The 27,745-nt window shown below is 31.8% G+C and overlaps 1 protein-coding gene across 3 annotated transcripts in view; it reads left to right on the top strand.

The window, feature by feature from the left end:
- Window positions 1–19,402, top strand: part of 5-ht2b (5-hydroxytryptamine (serotonin) receptor 2B) — a 102,156-nt gene extending 82,754 nt beyond the window's left edge. Inside the window, exons 5-8 of one of the 3 annotated variants that reach the window (XM_026629109.2) lie at window positions 9,263–9,446; window positions 13,765–13,888; window positions 17,978–18,085; window positions 18,384–19,402. In XM_026629109.2, coding sequence (XP_026484894.2) covers window positions 9,263–9,446; window positions 13,765–13,888; window positions 17,978–18,085; window positions 18,384–19,281 — 1,314 coding nt within the window. In that variant the 3' untranslated portion in view covers window positions 19,282–19,402. Of the gene's footprint in view, window positions 1–9,262; window positions 9,462–13,764; window positions 13,889–17,977; window positions 18,086–18,383 lie in introns of all 3 variants that reach the window. The other 2 variants (XM_026629108.2, XM_026629110.2) reach the window with 2 other exon arrangements.
- The last annotated feature ends 8,343 nt before the right edge of the window (window positions 19,403–27,745 follow it).

The raw sequence follows: 27,745 nt of genomic DNA, 5'->3' as shown, positions 1-27,745 counted from the left end.
GCGAAAAGTGACTTTATTTTATATAACTTAAACTTAAAGACTTACTACTCTTTGCGTTTATCCATTCGAATGACACGATGAATTTTGTTGCGGTTTTAAATACCATTGAGGCAATTCATTTAAGTACTTAGCATTCATTATTAATTTAACAATGAAATAGGAAGTTTCTATGTAGGAATTGTTTGAAACAGTCTTTCACGTGTTACGTTGATAGTATTATTCGTATTAATTATTGTTTGTTTATAATTCCAAAAAACTATGTAAAACCCAATAACTTTTTTATCAGCCCGATGAAGGGTTTGTACCCAGGAACTCGAGATCTGTGACCTTACATATAGTCACTATACAAGGAGGTAGTATCACCAATTTAATAGTATTCAATTAATTAAAGCACTATATAGAACAAATTGAAAACAATTTACACTGAAAATATTGAACGACAAAAAAGGTACAAGTAAAGAAGGTCTTATGTAATTAACAAATATTTCAAACTAGATTAATTAGCTTTCTAGCACATCGTAATTATAAGTCAAATTTATCAATATAACACAAATTGATAATTAACAAAGGCAACTTATAAAATGGATAGCCAAGCCACAAGCGGCTAGCTGTCTGACGGGTTTATACGAAGGCGTATTGCGAGACAATTCGACCGTATGACACCTCTGTACGCATCAAACAACATATTACAATGTATTCATCTGTTTTTAAATTATTATACAAACTTTAAAAAAGATAAATATTTTAATAATATGATATTTAAATTTGTCGTCTTATAAAATTACGTTGAATATCATGAAGGTTTTTTAACAAAATTAATAATATCCGTTCATGTCGAAATGTAATACGAGTTAATATTAATTTGATCGTATAAAATATTTAATAACTCGGAAGACGTCTTTGTGCGCATCGGTTAATTAAGTGAAGCAAATAAAAGCCTTCCACAATCTAGGGAAAAGCCGCACCAATGTTATATTCGAAATTCTTAAACAAATTTACCGACATTTTTATTTACAATTGCAAAATGAGTCCTAGTAGCAGTATTTAAGTACCGTAGTAAATTGACGTGTTATTGATTATGTCACATAGGTATTTCTACTCTTGTATTTAGTTGTAAGTTCATTTATTTTAATCCTTATTACATGCGTTTACTTATAATTAACTTATCATTTTGTTTTAACAGTTTAAAATTTTGAATTTTAGCTCGCCCTGTGTATTTCAGTTATTTCCACAGTATAATGTATTATGGCATCCTACTCTGGGGTAATGCAGCTGACATTAATACCATTTTTGTACTGCAGAAGAGGGCTATTCGTGCAATTTATAATCTGGGCCCAAAAGATTCGTTAAAGGGTAAATTTAAAGAAATTAAAATAATGACTGTCGCTTCTCAATTTGTTTTTAATAATGTTATGTATGTACGCAAAAACATAAATGATTTTCCCAGAAATTGTAACGTATATTCTATTAATACTAGGAACAAGAATAAACTTGTGACTCCAATACCCGATTGACCTGATTACACAGGGTTAGTAACTCTTTTTTGGGGCAATGTATACGTTTTTACAACAGGATCCCAGAAAACGTTCAAAATTAAATTATTCAATTATAAAATTTAAAAGAATCGTTAAAGAGCGTTTGTGGGCTAAAATATATTACAACACTAATGACTTTTTAGCTGACTGCACACCTTGGGAATGAAATGATCGCCTTCAGGCTGTTTCAAATAACTAAGATATAATAATTATTGTTCATGTAACATGGAAAAAAAAATATCCCGCTGAGTTTCATTCGCCGGTTCTTCTCAGGTCCGAGGTGTTATATTCCGAACCGGTGGTAAATTTTTGACTATCAATAAGCAAGTGTAAACACTTCTATATTGAATAAAGATTTTTGACTTTGACTTTGACTTTGAAACTGTCATAGATTTATATAAATGTTTTACTGATGGTACTTTGTGGTAGGGCTTTGTGAAAGTCTGGGTAGGTGCCGTCCATTCTTTATAATACTTGCTAAGCAGCAATGTTTAGTATTGGTGTGTTCTGGTTTGAAGGGTGATCGAAGCAGGCTAACTACAGGATCCAAGGACATAACATCTTAGTTACCAAGGTTGGTGGCGCATTGTAAGAAGTGGTTATTTTTTTGACGGAATCAATTATTATTGCCCATTTGATAGTCCGCCTATCTTAGTAACAAATAAATTGTTGGTAAACATAGAAAATGAAAAAATACACTGAATATTTTCATGTCTTAATTTTCATTTTCATTTTATTTATTATATATTATTTAAGCGTATATAAAAATTCAAGTCCAAATTTAAATGCATAGTTTTATATACAACGCTTTGAAATTAAAATATCGAGTATAATTTAAAATCATGAAAACCTTGGACGTGATAGCTACTTGGGATAGGTCCTATGATCTGCGATTTGTATAAAAGTTTTCAATATTTATTTTAAAAGGATAAAACCAATATAGACACGACACAATAAAATAATTGAATTGTTGTTAATTGATTGAATAGTAACCTTTTAGAATATTTAATGAACTAGGTTGCCTTAACATATATTTATAATTATTCTGTATGTGTGTCAATGGCTGGTATGATAATGGTAATTTTTGTTCGTGTGTGTGTGGATAGGTCGTATAAAATAGAGCAAGTATTGCTGTGATATGTTACCAAGATTTTATAACAAAAAATCGAAACATAAAATTCTTATTTCATCCGTACGAAGTAAGGAAGAATAGATGATATATTTAATAATAACAAATATACAAGCCGTTATCTTTTTGGATTGTTTTGTGTCGGTTCATTTGGCTGAGAGTAAACTAAAAGAGCGGATGTTATCAAGTGAACCAAGAATAAGGTAAATATTTCCGTAGATCGCCGACGTCCCTACGTCAATATTTGCCTTATTTGACGTGCAAATATAAACCAATAAGCAAACATAAACGCATATTTGCTATTCGTGTTATTTGCCGAATAAATGCTTATAAAATAAAACATTAGTGAAACGTCATATCCACTTTGCCGTGTTCAAACACTTAACAATACAAGAACACGCTACGGGAAGTGAATAGATATAATATTAAAATAATATGATCACAAATGTATGCTATCGTGTAAAACTCAGACCGGCTTTCTGACTGACGTTTGAACATTCTCCACAGCGCACGAACTCTGCTAATACAAATTAATCCCCTCAAAGACAATTCCATAAAATCGCGACACAATGGAAATCTATTAAGCGTACATTTACGCCCATATTAAATCAACTTTGACGGATCCAATTTGAATATGTACCCTTAATTCATTGTTATTCAATATTATTACATAATAACATAACATAATCAGCCTGTAAATTTCCCACTGCTGGGCTAAGGCCTCCTCTCCCGTTGAGGAGAAGGTATGGAGCATATTCCACCACGCTGCTCCAATGCGGGTTGGTGGAATACACATGTGGCAGAATTTCGTTGAAATTAGACACATGCAGGTTTCCTCACGATGTTTTCCTTCACCGCCGAGCACGAGATGAATTATAAACAAATTAAGCACATGTAAATTCAGTGGTGCCTGCCTGGGTTTGAACCCGAAATCATCGGTTAAGATGCACGCGTTCTAACCACTGGGCCATCTCGGCAATATTATTACAAGAATGCTCAAACTAAAACTTTTTAAAATTTGAAATGTAATCACGAATATCACATTATAAAGAGTTTGGTTTCGGATGCAAAATACAAGCAAACACCACTAAGAATACAAACACCAAAAAAGTATTTAAGGAAAGCATCGGTAGTAAACCTGCACGAGTCAAATATAATTATGATACACATACTTTCAACCGACAATAAAGTACCGTGGTGAAATAAGTGAAGTTAAGACAGCCTTACCTTTACCTAAAGTGTAAGGTAAGGCATCTCGCGTACATAATAGAGACGAAAGACCACTTCCCACTCGGTAAAGCTAAAAGCAACGTCACAAACGGCAACAAGTCGAATTATTAATGCATATATTAAGCAAAGTAAGACCCCTATTCCGCTAAATAATTAAATTGTTCTCGAGCACTGATCAATACCCCGTAACGGAGACTGCTAAAGCTGATAGATACTATGCCTGTTTATAAGATATGATTGAAATTCTTTTGTTCTTTATATAAAAGAAAAATAAAACAACAATATATCGTGCGATCGAAATAATAATAATCTTAATTCATTGAATTGCTTAAAATTGCATATATTTTTTTAAAGATTTTATTTAACTTTCGATGTATGTAACTATGTTTTTTCGGTAAACAAGTAAATTGAATAAATTGATCTGTGAGGTTTAATTTTTTTTAATTTTCTAACTAATTATATACTAGAACTTAAATCTATCTTGAGCTTTTATCTCTTATAATGACGTTATAAGTCGATAGGAAAAGTTTTAAAGTAATAGTTTATTTAATTATTTTTAGAGAATTGAAACAAAAGCTTCTTTAAATTCATTTTAAGTTTTGCTTAAAATATCAATGAAGTTAAAGAGAAAATTTTTAGTCAATATTTACATATAAACGTTGAGATGATATATGAAATTTTCATGAGTATAAAGGATTTATAGTTCTGTAGAAAAAAAAAATCATACTAATATAAATAAATAAATGTTGGACAACATCACATACATTACTCTGATCCCAATGTAAGTAGCTAAAGCGCTTGTGTATATATATATATATAAATATAGCTTGAAAATCATAAATAACCACGGTACCACAAACACGCAGACCGAAGACATCATAGAAAACTAATGAACTTTCTCTACATCGACTCGGCCGGGAATCGAACCCGGGACCTCAGAGTGGCGTATTCATGAAAACCGGTGAACACACTACTCAACCACGGAGGTCGTCAAAATATACAATTTTTGAATGAGAATATTCAGTAGCAATTCTAATTTATTAGATATCAAAACAAATAAACGATCACTTTGATGTGTCACTTTGTAATATTACAAGACATCTTAAACCTCGTATTCTATAATCTGGATTGTATCATTACATTTTTTTTATATCCTATTAGATGCTATGCGTGGTTCCACCCATTCTAAACGAAACTGCTCTGCCCCATGGGTTGTAGCGTGATGTCGTGTAGTAATACTTTTCTGAATAAATGAAAGAACGAAATTTTATCCGGCAGAGCATAGGATTGTTACTATGAAATAAAAAACCCTTCATACAAATAGAATGAATTATTAATAAAAATTAACTTTATTTAAAAAAGTGAGCCGAGATGGCCCTGTGGTTTGCATCACGCGTGCATCTTAACCGATGATTTTGGGTTCAAACCCATGCAAGGACCACTAAATTTTCATGTGCTTAATATATGCTTAATATGTTTCAAGACCTTCTCCTCAAAGGGAGAGTAGGCCTTAGCCCAGCAGTGGGATATTTACAGGCTGTTAATGTAACGTAATGTAAAAAAAATGATTATAACTAAACTATAAAGAGTATTCTAACGTACGAGTCGGTGGGACGCCTATGATATAAAGGGGTGACACTCACGGCGCCTATTTGTCCGTTTATAAAAGGACATTCAGTATTTGGTTCAAGATTAATTATAGGTGATATTAATTCCGGAACTCTTGTACATACTTTCAGAAGAATAACTAGTACAAAAATGATAGACAATCAACTGTATTTTAATGTTTTAAATTAATATTACTGAAAAGTTACTGGGAAGGTACCATCATTTCATCAGATTTTCTACCGCTAAACAGCAGCAGGTATTGTTGTTGTGTTCCGGTTTGAAGGGTGATTAAGTCAAGAAGGGTCATAAAATCTTAGTTCCCAAGGTTGTTAGCGCATTGGTGATTGATGTGAGGTATGATTAAAATTTCTTGTCACGGGTAACCACTTTCCATCAGGTCTCTCAGGTCAACTCTTCTGTCTAAATAGAAAAAAAAATTGTAAAATGTCGTTAATTTTAACCTTCATTGATTGCAACATAAGAGGAAAAAAATAAGCTAAAACGAATAAGGCTTTTCCAATAAAAATTAAATATACCTTTTCAGCTCATTTCGTATGAACCAAGCCTAAAATAAATCATTGTTAACAGTAATACGAGATGAATAATAATTGTAATAGATTAAATTAAATTCCTGTCGTGTCTCAGCATTGTGAAATCTGTTGAGGTATTCTGTTAGAACAAATTGGAAATTCGACATCTAATCTAATAAATCTTCAAACTGGAAAAGAATATTTGAATACGGTGTTTTGACCCAAAAAAATCTGCATTTTTTGACAGGAAGTTTAAGATAACGTTTACAGGCTCTACAAAAGCCCTTCTGGTTAAGTACTACAAATATAATCATCATAATTATGAATCCTAACCATCATTAATTATTCGTATTACTGTAATCGGGTTTGAAGTTATGTGACATACATATATAGATGTATTGATCATAAAGAATGGTTTCTTAAAATGCCAATATCTAAGAGTGACCTACTTGTATACTCAACCTTTAATGGCAAATTTGGACATCTGAATATCCATATATTAAAACACAAAGAAAATCAGAAAAGGTATTCGATTAGTGTAAAATTTGGTCGCACACCGCTTTACTTGACTTTTTAAACTTAAAAGTTTTAAGCAAAGAAAACGTTGGATAAAATGAATCCCGCTAAGTTTCTTCAGGTATTCCGCGGTCTTCATTCAGGTTTAAAGTATAATCTATTTTGGATCAATATTCGTTTTATTTTGACTATAAACAAAATAATATTATCTTGAACAAAATTATTCCTTACGATCGACTGTCTTATTAGTATTGTAACTGACAATTTTTCGGGTCTCTTTTTTTATTTTATTTTTCATAATAGGAAACATCCAAGGGGTACTACTGATTTTGGGTGGGGAATGGAACGTTGTGAGATTCTTATCCACTATAATATAAATATTACACAGATCCCTCCAGCCGGCCTGCCCTGGGTACAAGATCACTTTAATTTAACCCATTTACGATTTTATCAATTAGAGAGCGTAGTAATCCCCCTACTCCTGTTCAAGTCTGTTTGAAACAGGACACGCGACTTTGTGGAATAGCCCATAGTAACCATGTATTCAGCCTTTAAATCAGGATAAGAGAAGAAATTGTATGATTTATTAAGAGATGTAACTAATGTGACATATTGTAATAAAATATTTTTCTTTTGGTTAATTTAACGTATTTTTATTTTTACAGATTTTGTTTATCGATTTTATCTATACGAACTATGACGTAATGAAATTTCTGCGATACTTGACTGATAAACGAATCATCTTCTATAAAATACTGCCGATGTGTCGAAAATTCTTGAGAAATTCATAATGAGTTCTTGTAAGATCTCAATTTGATTGAAAAATACCTTTATCGAGATACGCTTTTAGATTTTATGCGACGAAAATATTTTTTCCTCAATTTACTAAAGCGTGAGTTCAAAACATGTTTTGATCTATTAACGATTTATTATGAAAACGATCATATAATAATAAAATCGCAAAATTGAATTTAGTCGTAGATATTTCCAAAATCGAATGTAAAATATTTTTTCTCTATCTGTTATCATTGATTTTAAATTGGCAAGAAAGAGATAAAACATTGCTTTGGCAAGTGACTAGTTAAGTTCCTAAACAGCATTTAGAAATAAAGGCACCTTTGATTTTCTCGCTAACACAATAATGGTCTTAACATATGTCTAAAACGATTATTCGTTTCGCTAACATATCATATAAGCTTGAAATACCAAGCAGCTCCATCATTTGTTGTGTATATTATGTGGTGGAATTTCATAAGATGATCTTCTTAAAACATTATTTTTAAAAGAAGAGTAACTTCTATTCGTATGATTGTGATTCACGTTCGACGTTTCGTTTCATTTGGACAAAATTTAGAACATCCAAAAAACGTATTGAAATGCAGTTCTTAGTTTAATGACTTTTATGATAATACGTAATGGTGGAGAAATGTCGAAAATGTTCAACCAAAAGACCTTTAAGAAGCTGCGAGAAAGTTCGACCTTGAAATTTTGCTTCGAGAGCTCGAAATCTTAACTTCAAATACATTGCATATTTCCATACATTTAATATTTGCTTTATGTTTAAATACATTAAGAATTTATGTCATATTTTGTCCCGTTTTCATTCTACTCACGTTGCTATGTAAGCGTTTGTTCAGTGAGGCGATGATGTATAGCGTTCTCTTAATACCAACACGCAACGCTTGCAAAATCACCAGTGTGAATTGAAGCTTAACGATAACTGTGAAGAAATAACAGTTTGTTCCAAAGTGCGTGTATGATAAACGTCAACTGATGGATAAAGGTCAATTTATAAGAAAAATTATAGGAGGGGGGGGGGCTTGGTAATTTATTAAAACATCACCCTTGTATATGCTTAGAGATTATCAAGTTATTCAGGTTTTTAATCAGGTGAGACTATGAATCTATGCAGAATAGGAAGTTGACATCGTTGCATTCCTCTCTCCGGAAAGCATGAAAAATGTTTCCTCTGCACTGATAGTGCACGTATTTTCTCTACCACGCAAAATCTTTTGCACATTTGCGTAGTATTTGAGACCAGCATAGCCGATATTCTACCGCAAGTAATTTAAATATTTATTTTTTAATTACGAATGCCCATGCCAATAAACATTGGCACGGTACAAAAATCAATACATTTCTAATAATCTCAGTGTATTGGCATATGTGGGTGACTTCGCGCAAACGCGCAAAGACAGCTGCAATACATATATCCGAACTCTTATAATCTAAAAGGAATAGCAATCCGACACGATCCGAGAGTGTTCATACGCAGGATCACAGGACCTTAGCTTTAGAAACCCGTGCATCGATTGGAGCGTTAAAACTACTAACTCGAAGTCAAGACTGTTTCTGAGAATGTTAATAAGTTAAGATTTATTACTTCCATTATCGCTCCCGGTTACTAAATAAGTAACAGTTACATTGCCTATAATATAATATCGATCTATATGTACAATTATTTATGCCCTCTTCCAATGAACGCAATGAATAAGTTAGCAACGCCAAATGACGTCAATAGAACGTTTGTCTTCCAAGAATTCGATTTCGTAAATTATTTTAATTAAACATTTGCTATTTATCTTTTGTTGCTATTATATGCAGTTTTACTACATAAATAGCTATGTATTTTTATATTTATTACGGTGAGATTAGAGTTTCTCTTGAAGGAGGTATGATATTATCGAATCTTTAAACTGTGTTTTCTTCCACAGAATGAAGAATCAGTACTGATTGGTGGATCCTGTCAGATACCAGATCCGCTCTACAAGGCGATTGGTTCCGTTATCTCGTTCTACATTCCTCTCGGCGTGATGCTTCTTACGTATGCTTTGACGGTGCAACTTCTGGCGCGGCAGAGGAAAGGCCTTGGACAGGGATGGGCAGCCGGCTGGCTTGGTGCGCTACCTATCGGTATTTGTTACCAGTGTTGAGATATAAATTGTCATTAATATGATATTTTATTTATTTCACGTTGAACTCTATGTTTACACTGGGTTCCATGATTTTAGTTTTGAATTTGTAAATTGCTATGATTTTATTTCTGCTTTCAAGATTATGCTGTCAGCTATTCCGTTTCAGTATTTTAACAATGGGTCAGTGTGTCTATATCAAAATCAAAATATACTTTATTCAAGTATACAAGCAGTTTTGAATATCAAGCGAAGCTACCACCGGTTCGGAATGAACATTCTACCGAGAAGAACCGGCAAGAAACTCACTAGTTACTCTTTTTCAACATTTAAAAATATAGTCATGTTAGTTAAATACAATTATATATGTATGTAATATATCCTGCCTGGAAGTAACAAGTATAAGTCTGGATAATTAACTTCCAGAAGAGGCATTACTGAATTTCTTGCTGGTTCATCTCAGTAGATTCAACATTCCAAACTGATGATAACTTTTATTGTAATTGAATCTTCATAAACGACTATTCATTTGTACGTAATGTTTACTTAATAACTCCACACTTTAATATCGTCTATATATTTGGTATTGGTTAAAATATAATTTATTATCTGTAATAAATTTAAATGAATAAAAATTTTATATATAGAGTAATTGACACTATCGGTTGTATGTGCCATATGCTTAAACCACAACTATTTATAATTCATTTGAGGTTTCCATGCTTAATGATCAAGCTTATGTTATAATTATCCAACCAGGATCTGAATTTCACGCCGTGCTCTGCGGTTACACTAAAATATAATTGTGACCATTAAATGTGACACCAGCAGACAACACATAATGTATAATACGTATAACATACGAATACGTACTGTTATTATGTAAATGTTTTTTTTTTATACAAAGTAGTAAAGTATATCCGACTAATAGGCGGCAAGTACTGTGTGGACTTTTTAGCATAGGCTTTGCAGTACTGAAAAAAAATAATCATAATTATATCAATATATGTATATTACGAGAGCCGAGAGAGAGCCGAGATGGCCCAGTGGTTGGAACGCGTGCATCTTAACCAATGATTTCGGGTTCAAACCCTGGCAGGCACCACCGAATTTTTATGTGCTTAATTTGTGTTTATAACTCATCTCGTGCTCGGCGATGATGGAAAACATCGTGAGGAAACTTGCATGTGGCTAATTTCAACGAAATTGTGCCACATGTGTATTCCACCAACCCGCATTGGAGCAGCGTGGTGGAATATGCTCCTAACCTTCTCCTCAAAGGGAGAGGAGGCCTTAACCCAGCAGTGGGAAATTTATACAATTTGCTTGCGAGGGTATGAATCTGCAACCATCGGTTAGGATGTGCGCATTCTAACCACTGGGCCATCTGACATGTGGCATATATTTTATTTATATCATATTATTTTCTTTATAAATAAATTGCACCCGAGCGAAGCCGGAGCGGTTCGCTAGTATTGTAGGGATCCTAACACATAACTTACGTTTTTGTATTAATATTCGAAGGATTAAATAATTTACTCCAATATCAAATTATGTTAATATAAATTCAATCAGACCCTAATTGTACAGAAATTATCGTAACATTTGAATGGCTTTATTGAAATTTCTGACTTCATTGTCTTATTAGTTTACAATCACAGATTAATAAACTAATACGATTGTTGTAAATTACAATAGAGAATGAAATATATTAACAAATCATTCGTTCATTCCAAGTATAATACTGTTCTGATTAAAAGCCACATCGAAATAATAGAATCACTATAACATCTCTTAAGACGACGATCGATTTCGACTGCCAGAATTAATATAATTAATGTTGAAAGACTGTCTTAGAATCAGGTTTTATTACAAGCTCTTTTTTATTTCTGTCTATGGTTTAGATTTGAAAACTATCTATTAGAGTAAGCTGAAATTTCAGTAAATGCTTTTGATGCAATTTTATTCATTACAGTACTATTTTTATTTTGACTTGTTTTGTAAAAGTTATATAATTTTCTATTTTTTTAAATAAAAAAGACATCAAACATAATTACCGTATATCAAACAGTAAAAATTTATATTTAAAATACCGTAATTCATTCAAAAATAAAAAACTACGAATTATAACTCTTACTAAAAGAGCTATATAAAGCAAATTGGCTTGGAAAGGTATTCGGAAATTCGAGAGTTTACTGGCACGTTACAAAACGAATGTGCCAGGAGCTGGCAGTTAGATTTACGCGTTTGACTCGAATGAATTTAAAATAAAGATTAATGATCGTGCTGAATGTCGATGTTGAGAAATGGAAAATAAGTGATTTACGCTAACAAGGTTCTCTTTATTAAGTAAATTGATTAAATTTATGACTTTTATTCATATATTTTTAAATATATTTGTTTTTAGAACGTTAGAAATAATTGTATTTCGAATTAACAATCCTTGTCCATAAAACTCTTTTTAAAAAAAAAAAATTAAATATATAATAAATGACATTTCTCTCTCTCATTTTTTTATTTATGTAAGCACATATTTAAAGAAATTATTGTGGTGAGATATATTTTTTATGATACACATAGTTAGACGGACGGGCAAATAGGCTACGTGATGGTCACCACAGCCTATAGACAGTAGCGCTATGAGAAACATTAACCATTCCTTACACCGCCAATACGCCACCAATCTTGAGTACTAAGGTGGTATGTCCCTTGTGCCTGTAGTTACACTGGCTCATCATACTAAGTATTGCTGTTTGGCGGTATAATATGACCCCTACCCAGACAAGCTTGCACAAAGCCCTACTACTAAATAGCCACAATAAAATCCACATTTAAATCTAACATATAAATTTCTCGTAACGCTAATATTTCTATTAACGTAATTTGAGATTAACAAAATTATTTATAGCTTAATCTAAATATTAAAAAAGAAATTATAGAAGAAATTGAAATCATGTTAATTTAAATTATAAAAAAATTACAAACGAGATTGACTTGAATGAAGCGATTAACAAAGAGAAAGCGAAATTAGTTTATGTTAAGCCGTGATCCCGTTTGAGCGTAAATTTATGTACAAAAGAAAACACAATGAAAACGAGACAACACAATAATAATAATTATGACCTTTCATTTTGTTGACATTGTAATTTGATCTTAACGATCTACATATAAAGATGATTTTCGCTTGAACGATTTTTAAATATCTTCAGCTACTAATCAAATGGATTTCTATCCAAACTAATCCGTTAAAAGCTTCCATGTTTGACGTGTCGCAGCGAACTCTAATGCCCGTCCGTTAAGGTTTTACTAATATTTGATCTTTGAGCCGTTTCACGATCGCTGTTTTATGTATAGTATTTATTTATTATTATTATTATGATTCTTCACTAAGACTCGTAGATTTCACTAAGATAATATTAACCGATGATTATAAGTTCCAACCCAGGCAAGCGCCACTGAATTTTCCACTTCTCTTTAAGAAGGATTTTGCAATCAGTTGTGTCCTTTTTACAGCAAGACATTTACGAACTACTTTTAATTTAGTTTGGTAGAAAAAAATAAGACTGACGATTGTGAATACAGATTCAATTACTATTGAACTGATGAAATATTTGAAACTATTGTTCCTGTTAGTAATTCCTCTGAAAGCGTCAAAGGAAATTGTTTACGTCTACTATATGGGCACACGCATCACAAAAAATCATCAGATATTTTCAGTTGTTTTTTGTCTTTTTTATTTATTTTTAGTTATTAAAATTTTGTATTATGTTATATCGGTATGTATATATTTTATATTTAGAGTTGTATGTGTATTATTTATATTATTGCATTTTATATGCAATATATGATTTAACAAAGTCATTGTATCTCATCCCAAATTAGTTTTTTACGACCAGTCCTCTATTCCAGCCCAAAGGTTGCCTGGAATAGATCGCTGTTTTAGCGATAAGGCCGCCTGTTGCATTCATGCAACCTTTGTATACGTTAATCCTTAAAGATAATTAATGTAGTATTAAGTATTAGTGCAATAAAGCATAAATAAATATAAACATCTTCACTTACCATTGGTAGTCCATTGGCTATCCGTCTAACAATATTTTTTTTTAAAAAAACATATAATTCTTCATTGTTATTTATTAATATGATTGATATTTAATATTTGAATAACGGGTTATTCATTTATTAATATATCTTGTCAACAGGCAAAAGAACAATATTTATATTAATTTTGATATATCTGTTCGAAACTTTGACATGACGTTCGATGTAAATAACCTTTTTTTTTATTATTTAACAATGAACAGAACGACGTTGTACATGGAGGAGATTTCTCAGTCCGAGAGGGGGCACGCCGCAACATTCGGCGGCCTCGACGGAAACTGAACTGCCACCGATCGACACGAGGGATCTTTGGTTGCAAGATTCTAGGTAAGCATCGCTTTACTCACGAGAACAAAAGTCAACGTTTCTGTATTCTGGGTTTCAAAGAGACATATTTCCCATATTACATGTTTAAATTAAACAGTTACTATTTACTATAGAATTGTTCTACCTACTGATCCTAATCTTACCACTGATGTAGTATCGTATAAAGTAAAAATAATAAAAGCTAGTAAATCAAAATATTTTTATTATAAAAATATCATAAACGGATATTATGAATGCAAAGTGAATCTCTCACGAGTTTATTCAATTACATTTAAAATAATTGTTTATTTAATAAATGTCTTAATTAAATTTTATTTCGAAACAAGAGTGCGAAATTCATACAGATTAAATATGATATCAGTTGAAATGAACGACTGATATTTACTTTTTCATTTGACTTTTAACATTATGAATTCTGTGTATTAAATATATATTTTTTTTAAACAGTTCGTTTTCAGTTACGATATTATTTTCTTGCAACTTTATAATTACTTTTTGAGTGAAACACGTCGTTGAGGCGTCGTTAATGCGTTTTAATTCCAAGGCTTGTATAAATACTTCCCGTTTAAAGAAGCTATAGTCTAGTTCGAATTAAAATAAACTTATCTCAGTCGAAGTTTTAGTTGATCAGTAAGAACAAAATTTGTTAATGTCATGTCTTAGACGTAATGTCGATGTTTTCGAAGTGTATTTTTTAGATCTTATCATGTCAAATAGAAGAAGAAAAAATTTTTTGAATGTCATTTGATCTTTTTGTAATGTTTTGAATAATATGAAAAAAAATATAGCACTTAAAAAATCATATAGAAGTAATGTATTGAAAAATATAGCTTTGAGTTAAATATAGAACAAGGTTTTAAAGATGTATCACACGTCATGTGAATCAAATGAATGGAAATTTTAAAAATGGCATCAAAAAAAAGTTTAACACTTTTTTTAATTATTTTCACTCGCAATAATATGCAAAAAAAAAACAAACGAGATGCCATTGTCTGAAAATAAAAAAGGGATGTTTTATATCTTCTTTGTTTTAAGCTTCTGACCTTACCTTTGCATGTGAAAGACAGCCGCTAAAGCATGATTAATGTTCTGGCTTTAATTTGAATGCAAAATGCTTTCTAGCGCTTCGTGTGTGCTTGTTTTGTTTATCATATACGCCTGTTTATGTGTATCATACAACATACGGCTTATCTGCATACGTAAAATTTCAAGTCGTTATGTTCGTATTGATTTTATTAAATCGTGTATGATGTCATGAGCCTCATTCGCGTCATAAAGATCGCGTTAATTGTAAATAAAAAAAATATTTCTACAAAAAATCTGAATCGCGCTAACGTTTGGTTCGGCGAATTGTATATATAGATCTCGAAATTTCAAATAGGTTTTATTTTGCGCTCGGTTTTTTTTTTCAATTATTACTTAGATGCTACTAGTGTCAGTAAGATGATTGTTGAAATTTGAGTATATATATTATGTTCTGTGGCCTTAGAGAAAATGTAGGCGTATTTTAAATGTAGTTAAATATTAAATATTTTACGACTTCTGTTACTTGATAATACCATTATATTCATATTAGTGAAGCACATAAAATTGCGATGGCAAATAAACACACTTAAATAGTTTAATCCGTTCATAAATATTGTACAGCGGTTCTTCTTCTTTCGTATAAAGAATTGTTAATGAATGAAAGAGATAGATAATCTCTAATCAACCTCTAAACAACGTAAGTATAGAATAGTTATTTATTCAAAATCACATTCATTTAATCACTATTTTCATTTATTAAGTATAATTAGTTATTTTTGCTTTAAGCTGGATTGAACCTAAATATATATAATTTTGGTTTTTGTGTTTATCCGTCAACCACGGGAAGACTCCTGAATATGTCAGTATGGGACTATGACCAATCAATTTAGAATTTTGAATTCACCTTTCCTTAGTAATTTTATATATTTAAATAGTTCAAATGCTTGTCTGGATTGAAATCTACAACATAGAATCATAACAAATGCATATATAGCGTTAGTTATAGTAGCCTTGACTATAAATACAGCCCGTCAGAGAGAAAAAACAAAGATGCTGCTTTCAACGCGAAACGTTGTTGAAACTCAAAGTATAAGGATGTTTATTTGTCTTGGTGTACTAAAAAGAATGGCACTTCGAACGGGTCGAATGAAGATGAAGATTGAGGGTGTACGTCCACTTTCAAACAAAATATCTACATCGAGAAGGCCTTATAATAATTTTGAGTTGTATGCTGATGGTCAGTTAGTGAGGTCATTGTCTAAAGAGTAGAAATTATAAATTAATATTTTAATTCAATATCGCGTTCAAATTTTAGCCTTATATTTTTCACACTTTAAATTAAAATTACTTGGCAATACTACCTGTATTTAAACCTTCCTTGTAAAAACAAATGAAAGACATTTATATTTACAAAGATATTTCAGTGGATATACGATTTAATACAGACGAAAGCAGATTCGAATTCAGAAAAACAAAACACATTTGAGTTTTTATGCATTTTATTAATTAATTCTTCGTTCTGAAGAAAAACATCGTGAGACAAATAAATGAAAAACTATTATATTTAACTACCTAACCGCACCAGAGAATGTTATGGAACAGGCTTTTTTGTTTCCAGTTACTGCCTTGTGCGATATTTTGAGGTTCCAATTCCATAGTTGTTGTATCATTTTCAAACTGTGTATATATAATGCTTAACACGTATGTTAAATCACAATAAGATATTCTCTACCGTAATCTATTATGTATACATTTGTATTGATTTGCTTGACGTCATCCTTCGGAAGTATTCGGATCTTATCGAGATCGCATCCAATTCTGTTGAGGATCAAAAACCTATATTGCAATTCTCGTTTTTTTTATAACATCAGTAATGTATATATCGGCCAATTTACAATATAAAACCTATCAAAACAATGAATGAAGTCTTAAGAGAACATTTCAATATTGATTGAAAACTCTCCGCCTTTTTTAATTCGATTATATATGTCAATCCGGATAAAGCCTTATCAACAAAACTAAATATAATCAAATAACAACATATTAATACCATGGTAATGCTAACTTTCATAAGAACAATTTATTAAAGATACAATATATTAGTAAGGAGAAGAAAATAAGCATGCGATTATAGACCAGCCATTGGCATAGGCAATCTACGAAATATTAACTTGGAAGGATCGTATGTCCTCTCCTTTTATTGCGTTGGCTTTGTGATCCTTGAAACTGGAAGAGAGTGACACATACTATCTCTGTTGGGGGGTACAAAATAATTGATGTCGAGTATTTACTCAGATCAGCATACGTAGAGCTCGAACCTGAAATCAAATGTAACAACAGTTTTGACTTTGGTATAGTCAGATATTTAGAACGAAATTCATTTCATACTTTTCTTAAGCTAGCTTCTGGTCCCGACTTCACAACAGAACAATGGGGGCCTATATACAATTTTTAGATTGAAGTATAAACATAAAAATAAAAATTCGTATTTTTATCTGCTTAAATTGAAATTCTTGGCGTTTCTGTATTATAATATACAAAGATAAAATGCACGAAGAAAAATATTTAATTAATTACTAATAAGGTTTTACATTTAAAAATAACTTTAAATATAAAACCTTATTAGTAAATTATTTATGTTTATTTAGATAAATTATTTTTAGATTCAATATAAGCTCTATCAACATCTTACGCAATCATTGAGAACTTAATTAGCGACGATGCTCATTTATCTCACGTCTAGGCAAGATTATATATATTTAAATTTAATCAAGAAACCGTTTGTACATTTCGTGATATGTCTATTAAATTTGCCACTGCCATATTATATTCACCACAACATTAATATCTCTAAAACGAAAATACAACGATCACAAGATTTCAGATTTGAGTTTTATTGTCAATTTTTCTACAATACAGTTTAGTTACATTTTAGTTAATATATTAGAACGAATCTTCTAGTAGGCCGTAGTACAAATAGGTAGTTTATAAGATTGCATTATATGTTGCTTCTGTCTGTTTATATGTGTGCGTTGTTGTCCTCATATATGTGTTGTTGCACAGCGAGCCCGCTCCGTCAGCAATGAGCGCACTGCATCATTTTGGAGCGGAGATGTTGAGACTATCGCGCGGCTTGGAAGCTTCTGCTGCATCTAAGCCAACATACAGAGGGTATATAATTGGCATTTATTTGTTGGCAAAATTATACGCAACAGATTGTAAAACGTTTTATTGAATTATATGTATCGTCTAACTGTTGCACAATCTGTATACCAATACCCTAAATGTTGTCCTTGCAACGCTTCACATGTAGAATTTAATGTGGACGTTGTGGTTTGTCATTGCTTAACATTAAATTTAAATGTTTGTGTAAAAGATTTTATTTAGAATTAAACACAATATTTATTATAAATTAGAGAATGCGGAAAAAAGTTAAGTTTTGTATTATTTTAAAATGTGAATTTTCCAGGACTAATATATCAGAACGAGGTGGTGTGCTCACTCCAGGCTCACTGAGTGTCTCATCCAGTTCTCCTTCATCCATGCTACAAGATAAACGTAGACTCTCGTCTACTTGTGATCAAAATCCACCAATAAACAGACCTCGGAGTGCGTCAGACGATGAAAGTAATGATGGTCTTCTAGCGCCTGTCACGTTAACCACAAAATCTCGAAGCTCAGAAGATGGTCTGTTGTTACCACCTCCCTGTACCTGCCCTTACTTTGGTTCTGATTCAACTCCACCAAGACGTACTACAGAAGTCATAATCGTACCTGGAGGTGACATCAATGGCTGTAATGGATATCCTCGTAATGGGAATATGAAAAATGATGAGCCTTCAACACCTTTCTTCCGAAGGTCTAGTCGAGGTGCTTCCTCCATGGTCACTTGGGACGAAGCAAGAAGATTTAGAAGGGGATCCAGTTTCGGTGGGGCACGAACAACATTGTCGACACCTGTAAGAACTATACGCAGTTCAAGGTCCATAAACAATCGCCAGCAGATTAACTCTACGCCTCAGCGTCAGCTACCACGCACACATCATTCAAGAAATTCGAGCGTGATTTCTCGTAATTCTTCTCGTCATGGAAGAATATTGCGCTTAGAACAGAAAGCGACTAAAGTCCTCGGTGTCGTATTTTTCACATTCGTCGTTCTCTGGGCACCATTTTTCATCTTGAATATGGTACCGGCGGTATGCCCGGAATGTGAGAGAAGAATATCCAGCTGGGTCTTCGATTTTGTGCTGTGGTTAGGATACGCGAGTTCAATGGTGAATCCAATATTTTATACGATATTTAACAAAGTGTTCAGGCAAGCCTTTAAAAAGGTTCTGTCTTGTCAGTACTGTAAATCGAGAAGATAGCCAGCACCCTGGGAGCGCGTTCGCCCTTCCTCTGACCCTGGGCTGGGTGCGCTCTCAGTGAACAGGAACATTCGAACTCAATTCGTTTGAAATCATTAAAGAGCTTTAAAAAAATACGCTGCGTACTCATTATTACAATTATCACGTAATTTATTATTTGTAATGTATTATTGTAAATTATAGTGAAATTGAATACTTTTGATCATTTATATTATAATATTATTATGATATTTTATTAAAAATTTAAATAACCGACGGTAATTCGGGTAATTAAATTTCAGAATAAATATTTATAAACACACAAGTCTCATATGCGAATATGTTTAATGATTAATGTTGTAGTTTCAATTGAAATATATTTGCATACTAATATGTTAAGTTGCGAGTTAGGTTAGCATTGTGTATACAACCTAGTCTAGATATGTATAGATTATTGAGTCGCGATGAATTATGAACCCAGAATTAGACGATTTATATATTAGATGGTAGAGAAATAAATATTTAATTGTAATTAATAATTATAAATTAATGGTGCAATAAATACCAAAGACACTTGTATATAGTATTAAATTTATTAATTATATTTTGAATACGTAATCACTATTTGTATAGCTATAGCCGATCAAACTTTTTATCACCTATGTAAAAATAACCCGAGCATCTTATAATATACTAGCAACGGTCACTGTGCCCGCCAATATAACTCATAAAAAAAAAACAACTATCGCTGTGTAACATATGAAACCTTAAAAATTCACAAATCAGGTGAAGAACTTCAGTGATACAAAAAAAAAAAAAAAACAAATCATTTTATCGTTTAAAATGAAAATGGGAATTACACCTTTACACTAGTGCTTTTATTTTTTTTTTAATTTGGATAACCAATTTTTTACTATCTCAGATCTCACAGATTCAGTGAGTTTTAGAAGTCGTGACGATTTCCTCTCCGTGTTTTTTTTTTAAAATATTTTAACAAAGAAGAAGATAAGGTCTTTGCGTAAACTAAAAAACTAAATAAAAACAACAGTTCCTACATCGCCAATGCACCGCTAGCCTTTGAATTTAGAGAGTTTGCCTTGTGTATGTAATTACACTGGCTCACTCCTCTCACATATACATATTGCTGTTTCAACTTTGAAGAACTGAAACTTAATATCTTATGTTATATTTAAGCTATAAAATGTGTTCATATTTTTTTATTTTTTTTACTTATATAACCTGACACACGCTTAATATTTAAATATATGAATAAAAAGAAAAAAATATAATTAGAAAAAATGTTTACTTTAAATTAAAATATTTTTGTAATAAATGTTATGTATTTTAGCTTGTATTAACACGATCTCAGTTAAGATTTAAAAATATAAATCTCACGACCAAGGACGTTTTATTTGAAACAATGATAAAAATAAAAATTCCATCTAATAAAAATTGTACATTGTATATTCGACGAGTGATATGTTAAATCCGAGTTAAAAGCTTAACCAATCAAATTCATCCAGTTCACAAATTGTTACAATTTTAAAAATAGAATTTATTGGTTTTGAATTGAAGCAAACGCCTACGACTGAGCTTTTAAAAAAAGAACACCATGACCTGTTGCTCTTCTTTTGTTAAGCTTAACATAGCTATAATTTAAATGTTAATTATAAGTCTTAGATAATTATTATAAACTGTATTATTGTATACTTTCACTTGGTCTTAATATAATTGACTTGACGTCGGGCTGTATGGTGCAATATGTTTGCCTTTCCCAGAGGAAAAAATCACACAAAGTTAAGGTTAATTATAATAGTTTTTTTTTTTATGTAGTTGTCTATGTGTTTCCGAAAGAACAGACTCAAAGGCCTACTGTATGAATTACAAACCTACTTTATCGTATGTAATATATAAAATTCTGGTACTATTGTATATAAGAAATAAATTTATATAGCAAATGTATATAAAACTGTAAAACGTTTGATAAAATGAATAATAATATCACTTGTAATTCGATTGAATAAAGACATTTGATCGTAATATAACTTTTCTTTTATTTTCTATCAAAATTAGAAAATTATATTATATATAATTAAAACACATCTCTTATTCGGTGACTTTTTTTTAATAAAATAAGTGGACCCTTGATGTTAAGCTGTCATCACTCCCCATAAACATTGGCGGCCTAAGAAATTTAGTCATTCCATACATATCCAAATCTACTGTGTCCTTTGTGTCTGTAGTTACACTGGCTCACTGACACAATAATACAAATTATTGCTGCTTAGCGGTAGAATACATGTATGGAGAGAGCGTGTTACCTACCCAGACGAGGCTTGCACAAAGCCCTACCACTAGAAAAGCATCCAGATTCTTTTTTGGTAATATGAAAAATATTACCAAAAAAAACTATATATGTATCCATCAACTAGCAGTGAAACAGGATGATGATGATAACTGGGAAGGTACCATCCATTTATCAAATATTCTACCGTCAAACAGTAATACTTAATATTGTTGTGTTCCAGTTCAAACGGGGACTGACCTGTGTACTGGCACGAGAAAAAATATAACACCTCAGCTCTTGACGTTGATGGCGTATTTGTGATGTAAGGAATGGTTATATTTCTTACAGAGCCAATTACTATGGGTGCTGGTGACCAGATACCATCATGTAACCCACTTGCCCGTTTTCCTACCTTCATAAAAAAAATAAGATCCAATCCTTCTTCTAAAGAAGGGAGTTTAGTACATCAATAGGACATTTAACCTACTTTTTTAACCTAGTGCTCGATTTGCTGTATCATATATGTGGAAATACTCGATAATCAAGAACAAACTCGAAACACGACATAGAACCTTAAAGTCATAGGTCAGCGTGTTATATCCAAAATTGACCTCAATAATTACAATATTAAAAGGATACACGCATCAAACTGGCGTATCACGGTAAGTCAGTTATCAACATTTTCGATAAAGTCGAGCATCAAATTTAATTTTTAACAGCATAGTTTCGCTGAACAATGGGGTCACTTGAAGATTTGGTGCTTATGACAAGCCAATGATTTATAGAATTCCTTTGTGTGCGACAAGTTATACAACTTGAAAAATTCAATAGTGCAATTTGAAATGGACTTGTTGCAATATAAAGTTTGTGCAACGTTTTATTGCAAAAACAGTTCAAATAGAATTACTCTTAGGAAAACTGTCAAAGTGTAAAGTAATTTTAAAAATGTATACTACAAAATAGAAATATGAACAATAACAGCTTCTTGTACAATATTGTTATAAGATGGGATCGTAATGTCAACGCACAACCAGAATATCCATCACGTAATTTCAGAGACATTATAATCTAATTTCAAAGGGCGTTTCGAAAAAAAACAATTCTTGATAACTTTGAATAGGATCATTATGTGAACCACGGCAGAAAAAGTCATGTAACTGGTCCATCTCTTATGATAGGAGCTTAGCTTTAAGCACCAAACCGTTTTCTTCAATTACCTTTTTTAATGCGAATACATTAATATTCTAACATCTACATATGAATAGGTAGAGATAAAATAATTCAGAATTTTGTCAATAATACACAAATTTTCGAAACATGTGAATTCATACATATTTTCTAACATTGGTGGGACGAAAAATTGGGCCACCTGATGATGAGTTGTTCCTATTGAGACGGGTTTGCACAAAGCCGTCGAGCATCAAGTATATTTCGACTTTAGTAAAATATAATATTAATGTCTAATCCTATTTTTTATCTGTATTAAACAATGTATTTGTTCTTCTTCATATAAGAAGCTAGCATGACTGATACTTTTAAGTAAATTTGTGTATCATAGCCTAGATGACCCAGTGGTTAGAATTCGAAACATAACCGAAGATTGTGGGCATTAAATCGGACTGAAATTCCTACTAAATGAGATCTTATGGATGTGGTGCATTTTATACTACTGCTTGTTAATTATTATGATCTGAGATTCCCTCAGAACTCTTAGTGTAATATCTCAATAATTCTGATGCATAAACAGCAGATCTAATTAATGAGTGCGTTTAACAAAAATGTTCAGTCGTAAAAACGGAACTAAAATGCGGCTGGTTCTTACTCTGTAGAATATACATAACTCTTGTGAGTATAAAAACGTTAGTGTGGGTAAAAAATGATTTAATCCTTTTGAAATATGAAGGTCAGTTTCCTCTTTTCTCACAATCAATTTCATTTGTCATTTATCAATCAATATGCAAGTACACTTGCAATATTAATATTTATACATAAAAATATATAATATATTTACTGCAACTACTCTTCTTAATAGACACAACCACACGACACACACACACACAAACACACACAAACACACACTCATGCACGCATACATACACAAATTTGAGATTTGATTGTAATATATTTTTTTGATTTGGAATATTATTCTTTAAAATATATATTAAGATGCTGAGCAGTGTAACTTCAAATCAATAAGTTTTATCGAGATGACTCGTAGACGTAAGGTATTGATAACTTTGTCACTTTTTTTGCTTAAAAAACTTAAGACTAAGAGCGTCGACCAAGTTTGTAAAGCCGGATTTTTTATACAATAAAACTTAAGAGTGACTCTCTCACCGATGCTGCATAGGTGAAAAAGTACCTGAGAACATTATCACAGATATTCTTACACAATAAAACAATTAGATTTTTTTTAAAACTAAGTAACTTGAATAAAAACTATTAATAAAACCTTACATTTTCTGTTAATATTATCTAAATGTAAATCTAAAAATATAATAACCCATGAATTTACATTCAAATACAATATGGCAAATAGAAACTTCTTAATGGGACTGCCACAATGCTTCTATTTTGAAACCGCAAAAGACAGATTAGTCTCTGTCACAAAAACATGTTGACGCGTAAAACCGTCAGAAACATTCGCGTTTACTGACTACGATTTTTATGTCGCATAATATTATATTTTGTGCAGTTTTAATAAAAATTAACATTGAATATGTGAGTTGTTAATTTTGAGTGCCGATAACTCTTCCGTATTAATTCATGTATTAGGAAGCCGTGCGTATAAACATTATATTTACGCGTTATATTATTTAAGAAATGAAAGAAAGACTTAAAACACCAAGTTTCATCATTTCTTCCTTGGACAACTTACAAATATTTTTAGCTTGGCTAAACTAAAAATATTAAAAAAAACATTGCTCAATTATAAGTATGAGTTTTTTTATAAAATCTCTATTCAAACGTGCTTATAAGAGTCAATTTCTAATTTGATTTGTTTTAAATAATTTGTAATATTATAACAGTGACGGTACAATGATTTTTGTATGCACATAAAAGCGCGGACAGAAACGTTAGTGTGTATACACCCTGACTGTTCGCATTAACATTGTATTTAGATTGTATCGTCGCTTAATTCATTGCTTTTAAATAATTGAAAATGGCTTTTCATTTCAGGAAACGTCGTTTGTTTTTTGTTTTTATGTTTATTTAGTTACTTTTCCTTTTCGGTGTAATTCTTTTTCCTAAATATCAAGTTTCAAGATTAATTCTAAAACATTTTAATCTTTTTATCCTCGATTTTAACGGATACTTCTGTATTTCAATTAGTGAAGGAAATTTGATTTCTAAAGTAAAAACTCGGTTGTCAATTAAATCATAGATATTTATTACAAAAATATATAATCGACGATCAAGCCCTTTCCGATCTGCTCGATCCTTTGGCTTTGCGTAGAGATTTTGGATCGCTCTGCATCTTCTACAAAATTTCTCACTGGGAATGTTACGAGGATTTGTTTGGATTAATCCCGGCTGCTGAATTTCACCTTAGGGCATCTCGTCAAAATTCTAAATATCACCCGCACTACCTAGATGTCCGAAAGTCCGCAACAGCACGATTTTTAAAACATTTTCTGCCTCACACGATCACTCTGTGGAACCATCTTTCGCCGACGGTTTTTCCGAACCGATACGACTTGGGAACCTTCAAGAAAAGAGCGTACTCCTTCCTAAAAGACCGGCAACGCACCTGCAAGCCCCCCGGTGTTGCAGATGTCCATGGGCGGTGGTAGTCACTTTCAATCAGGTGAGCTTCCTGCCAGTTCGCCAAAGATTTGTGCTTCAAACCAAACCTCAGTAATGAAATTTAACGTTGGGAGAATAATTGTTATGTAGGTGCTACCTACCCATGTGAATTGTATGACCAACTCGAAGAAACGGAACAAAAAAAGTTAATCAAGATATGCTATGAAAATACAAAATAAAGGTTTTTTTTATCATATATTATGTAGACCGACGGGCAAATGGGCCACCGCCCTAACACATCGGTGCTGTAAGAAATATTAACTATAGCTAAAGTGCCATTAACCTCGGTAGTTAAGATGTTTGTCCAAAAAGTGGATCACGGCAACTCAGGTAATGCTGATTAGCGGTAGAATAACTAAGGATGGGGTAGTGCCGGTCTACCAAGACGGATTTCCACAAAGCCCTAATATCAAGTATAGCTATAATAATTGAAATTTTAGCAAAATAATCGCACAATATTTAAATTATTTTCCGTTATTCAGTGAGTCACGATCCCAAAAATTATAAATAAAGAAAATTACAAACCGAGCGAAACAAAAATAATGAGCTTTTCCTACTCCAGAGATGAGTTCAAAAATCACTCAACGTGCTCTAATAAGCAAGGCAAGATCATATAAATATATAACGAGGGTAAGTATAAAATAAACATAATTATATGTTATCCTTCATCGGATTCGTTTAAGCTTTGACGTAACCAACCTTGTCCCTTCAAAGATTTCAATTAAAACGAGAGATACGGGACCCGATTTGAATAATACATCATTGTAAACCAATCAAATATTTGTATATGAAATCAGAATTTATTTTTATCCAGTATTATATCATTTTTTCATTTATAAACATTTTCAAATTGTATTCGATAAACATGTAAATATTTTCAATATATCGTGTAGATTAAACGTGAATTCACTATTGTTTCGAAACATCGATGTCACCGATAATATCACAATTGAATTCAAATATATTTTGTACAGGTACGGAAATAAAATATAATATACAAAAGGCGGTCTTATCACTTCGAGAACGATCTCTTTCACACAAAATTTGAATAGAGTATACGAAATTGCTTAAAGCGTTTACAAATGTAATATAAAATATACTTCTTATAATGAGTTCTTAAATAAAAAATAATAAAATTTAAAACCAAAGTAACATTTAGGTTACATCAGATCTTGATTGGGAAAAAAATATATTTTAAACATCTTACGTTGATATGGTTTATAATGTAATGTAACTGGTTGTGATATCGTGTCAAAGCAAAACGGCTTATTTTACACCGATAATAGCACAGACGCCTTAGGGAGACTCGTGAAGAGGGCATAGCAAGCAGTAAGGAGATTCTGGATTATAATTTCAAAATGGCGATCCATAACAGAGATGACCAGATTATGGAAACACTAGCTAAATATCATCTTTTACTTTGTGGTAGGGCTTTGTGCAAGCCCGTCTGGTTAGATAAAACTCGATCATTATTCTACCGCTAAACAGCAGTACTTAATATTATTGAATTCCGGTTAGAACTACAGACACAAGGTTCATAACACCTTAGTACCCATGGTTGGTGGCGCATTGGCAATGTAAGGAATAGTTCTTACAGCGCCATTGTCTACAGTGGTGACCACTTACCATCAGGCGACCCATTTTATCGTTCGCTTAACTACTCGTGTTAAAATAATTTTCCGGACCAGCTCAGTAATCCAGAATGCCATGAAGTCTAAACTACAACACTTCTCAACACAGACAAACTCCGAGTCAATGAAAAAGTCGCCGTCGTGGAAGTCATTGCAAACTTTTTGACAATACCAATCCAAAAGATTTAAATTATGGTGCTATACTGTTAATAAAATGCAGGCACATTAAAATAACATAGTCAAAATCATAAATAATTCTATATAACAACGGAACGTCTTTGGAGACAAAAAAAGATAAGAAGGTGTCATGGGACACCCGGTTGGAACGAAGTCGCTTTCGTTACATATTATGGAAGATTTACAATATATATATATATATATATATTCGCTATATCGTGTGGTTTAAAACATTAAAAAATATAAACAACAAATGCTATTAAAAATAATATTTTTTAAAATCATATAGGTATAATAAAAATAAACTTAAAGAAGAGTTATCTGAGAGCGCAAAATGCTCATGATTTCTACCAATTCACTCTACTGTAAGCCGCGTAAAACAACTTGGTGCCAAAAAAAAGGCAAATCACCATCACAATGTTGTTTATGAAATTTCATTCAATCGCTGTTAAAATAAAGATCTGGTAGCACTTGAGAGATCAACATAAATATGCTGAGATGTCTTGACTGATTATTTTTAAAGGCACATCTTAAACAGAAGATGGAATGTAGATGTTGATTGTATAAGTAGAAGAAGCTCAAT

The sequence above is a fragment of the Vanessa tameamea genome, chromosome 5, assembly GCF_037043105.1.
Source record: "Vanessa tameamea isolate UH-Manoa-2023 chromosome 5, ilVanTame1 primary haplotype, whole genome shotgun sequence".
Classification (NCBI taxonomy): domain Eukaryota; kingdom Metazoa; phylum Arthropoda; class Insecta; order Lepidoptera; family Nymphalidae; genus Vanessa; species Vanessa tameamea.
Note: the sequence above shows the minus strand (reverse complement) of the source record. Positions and strands in the feature narration are given on the sequence as shown.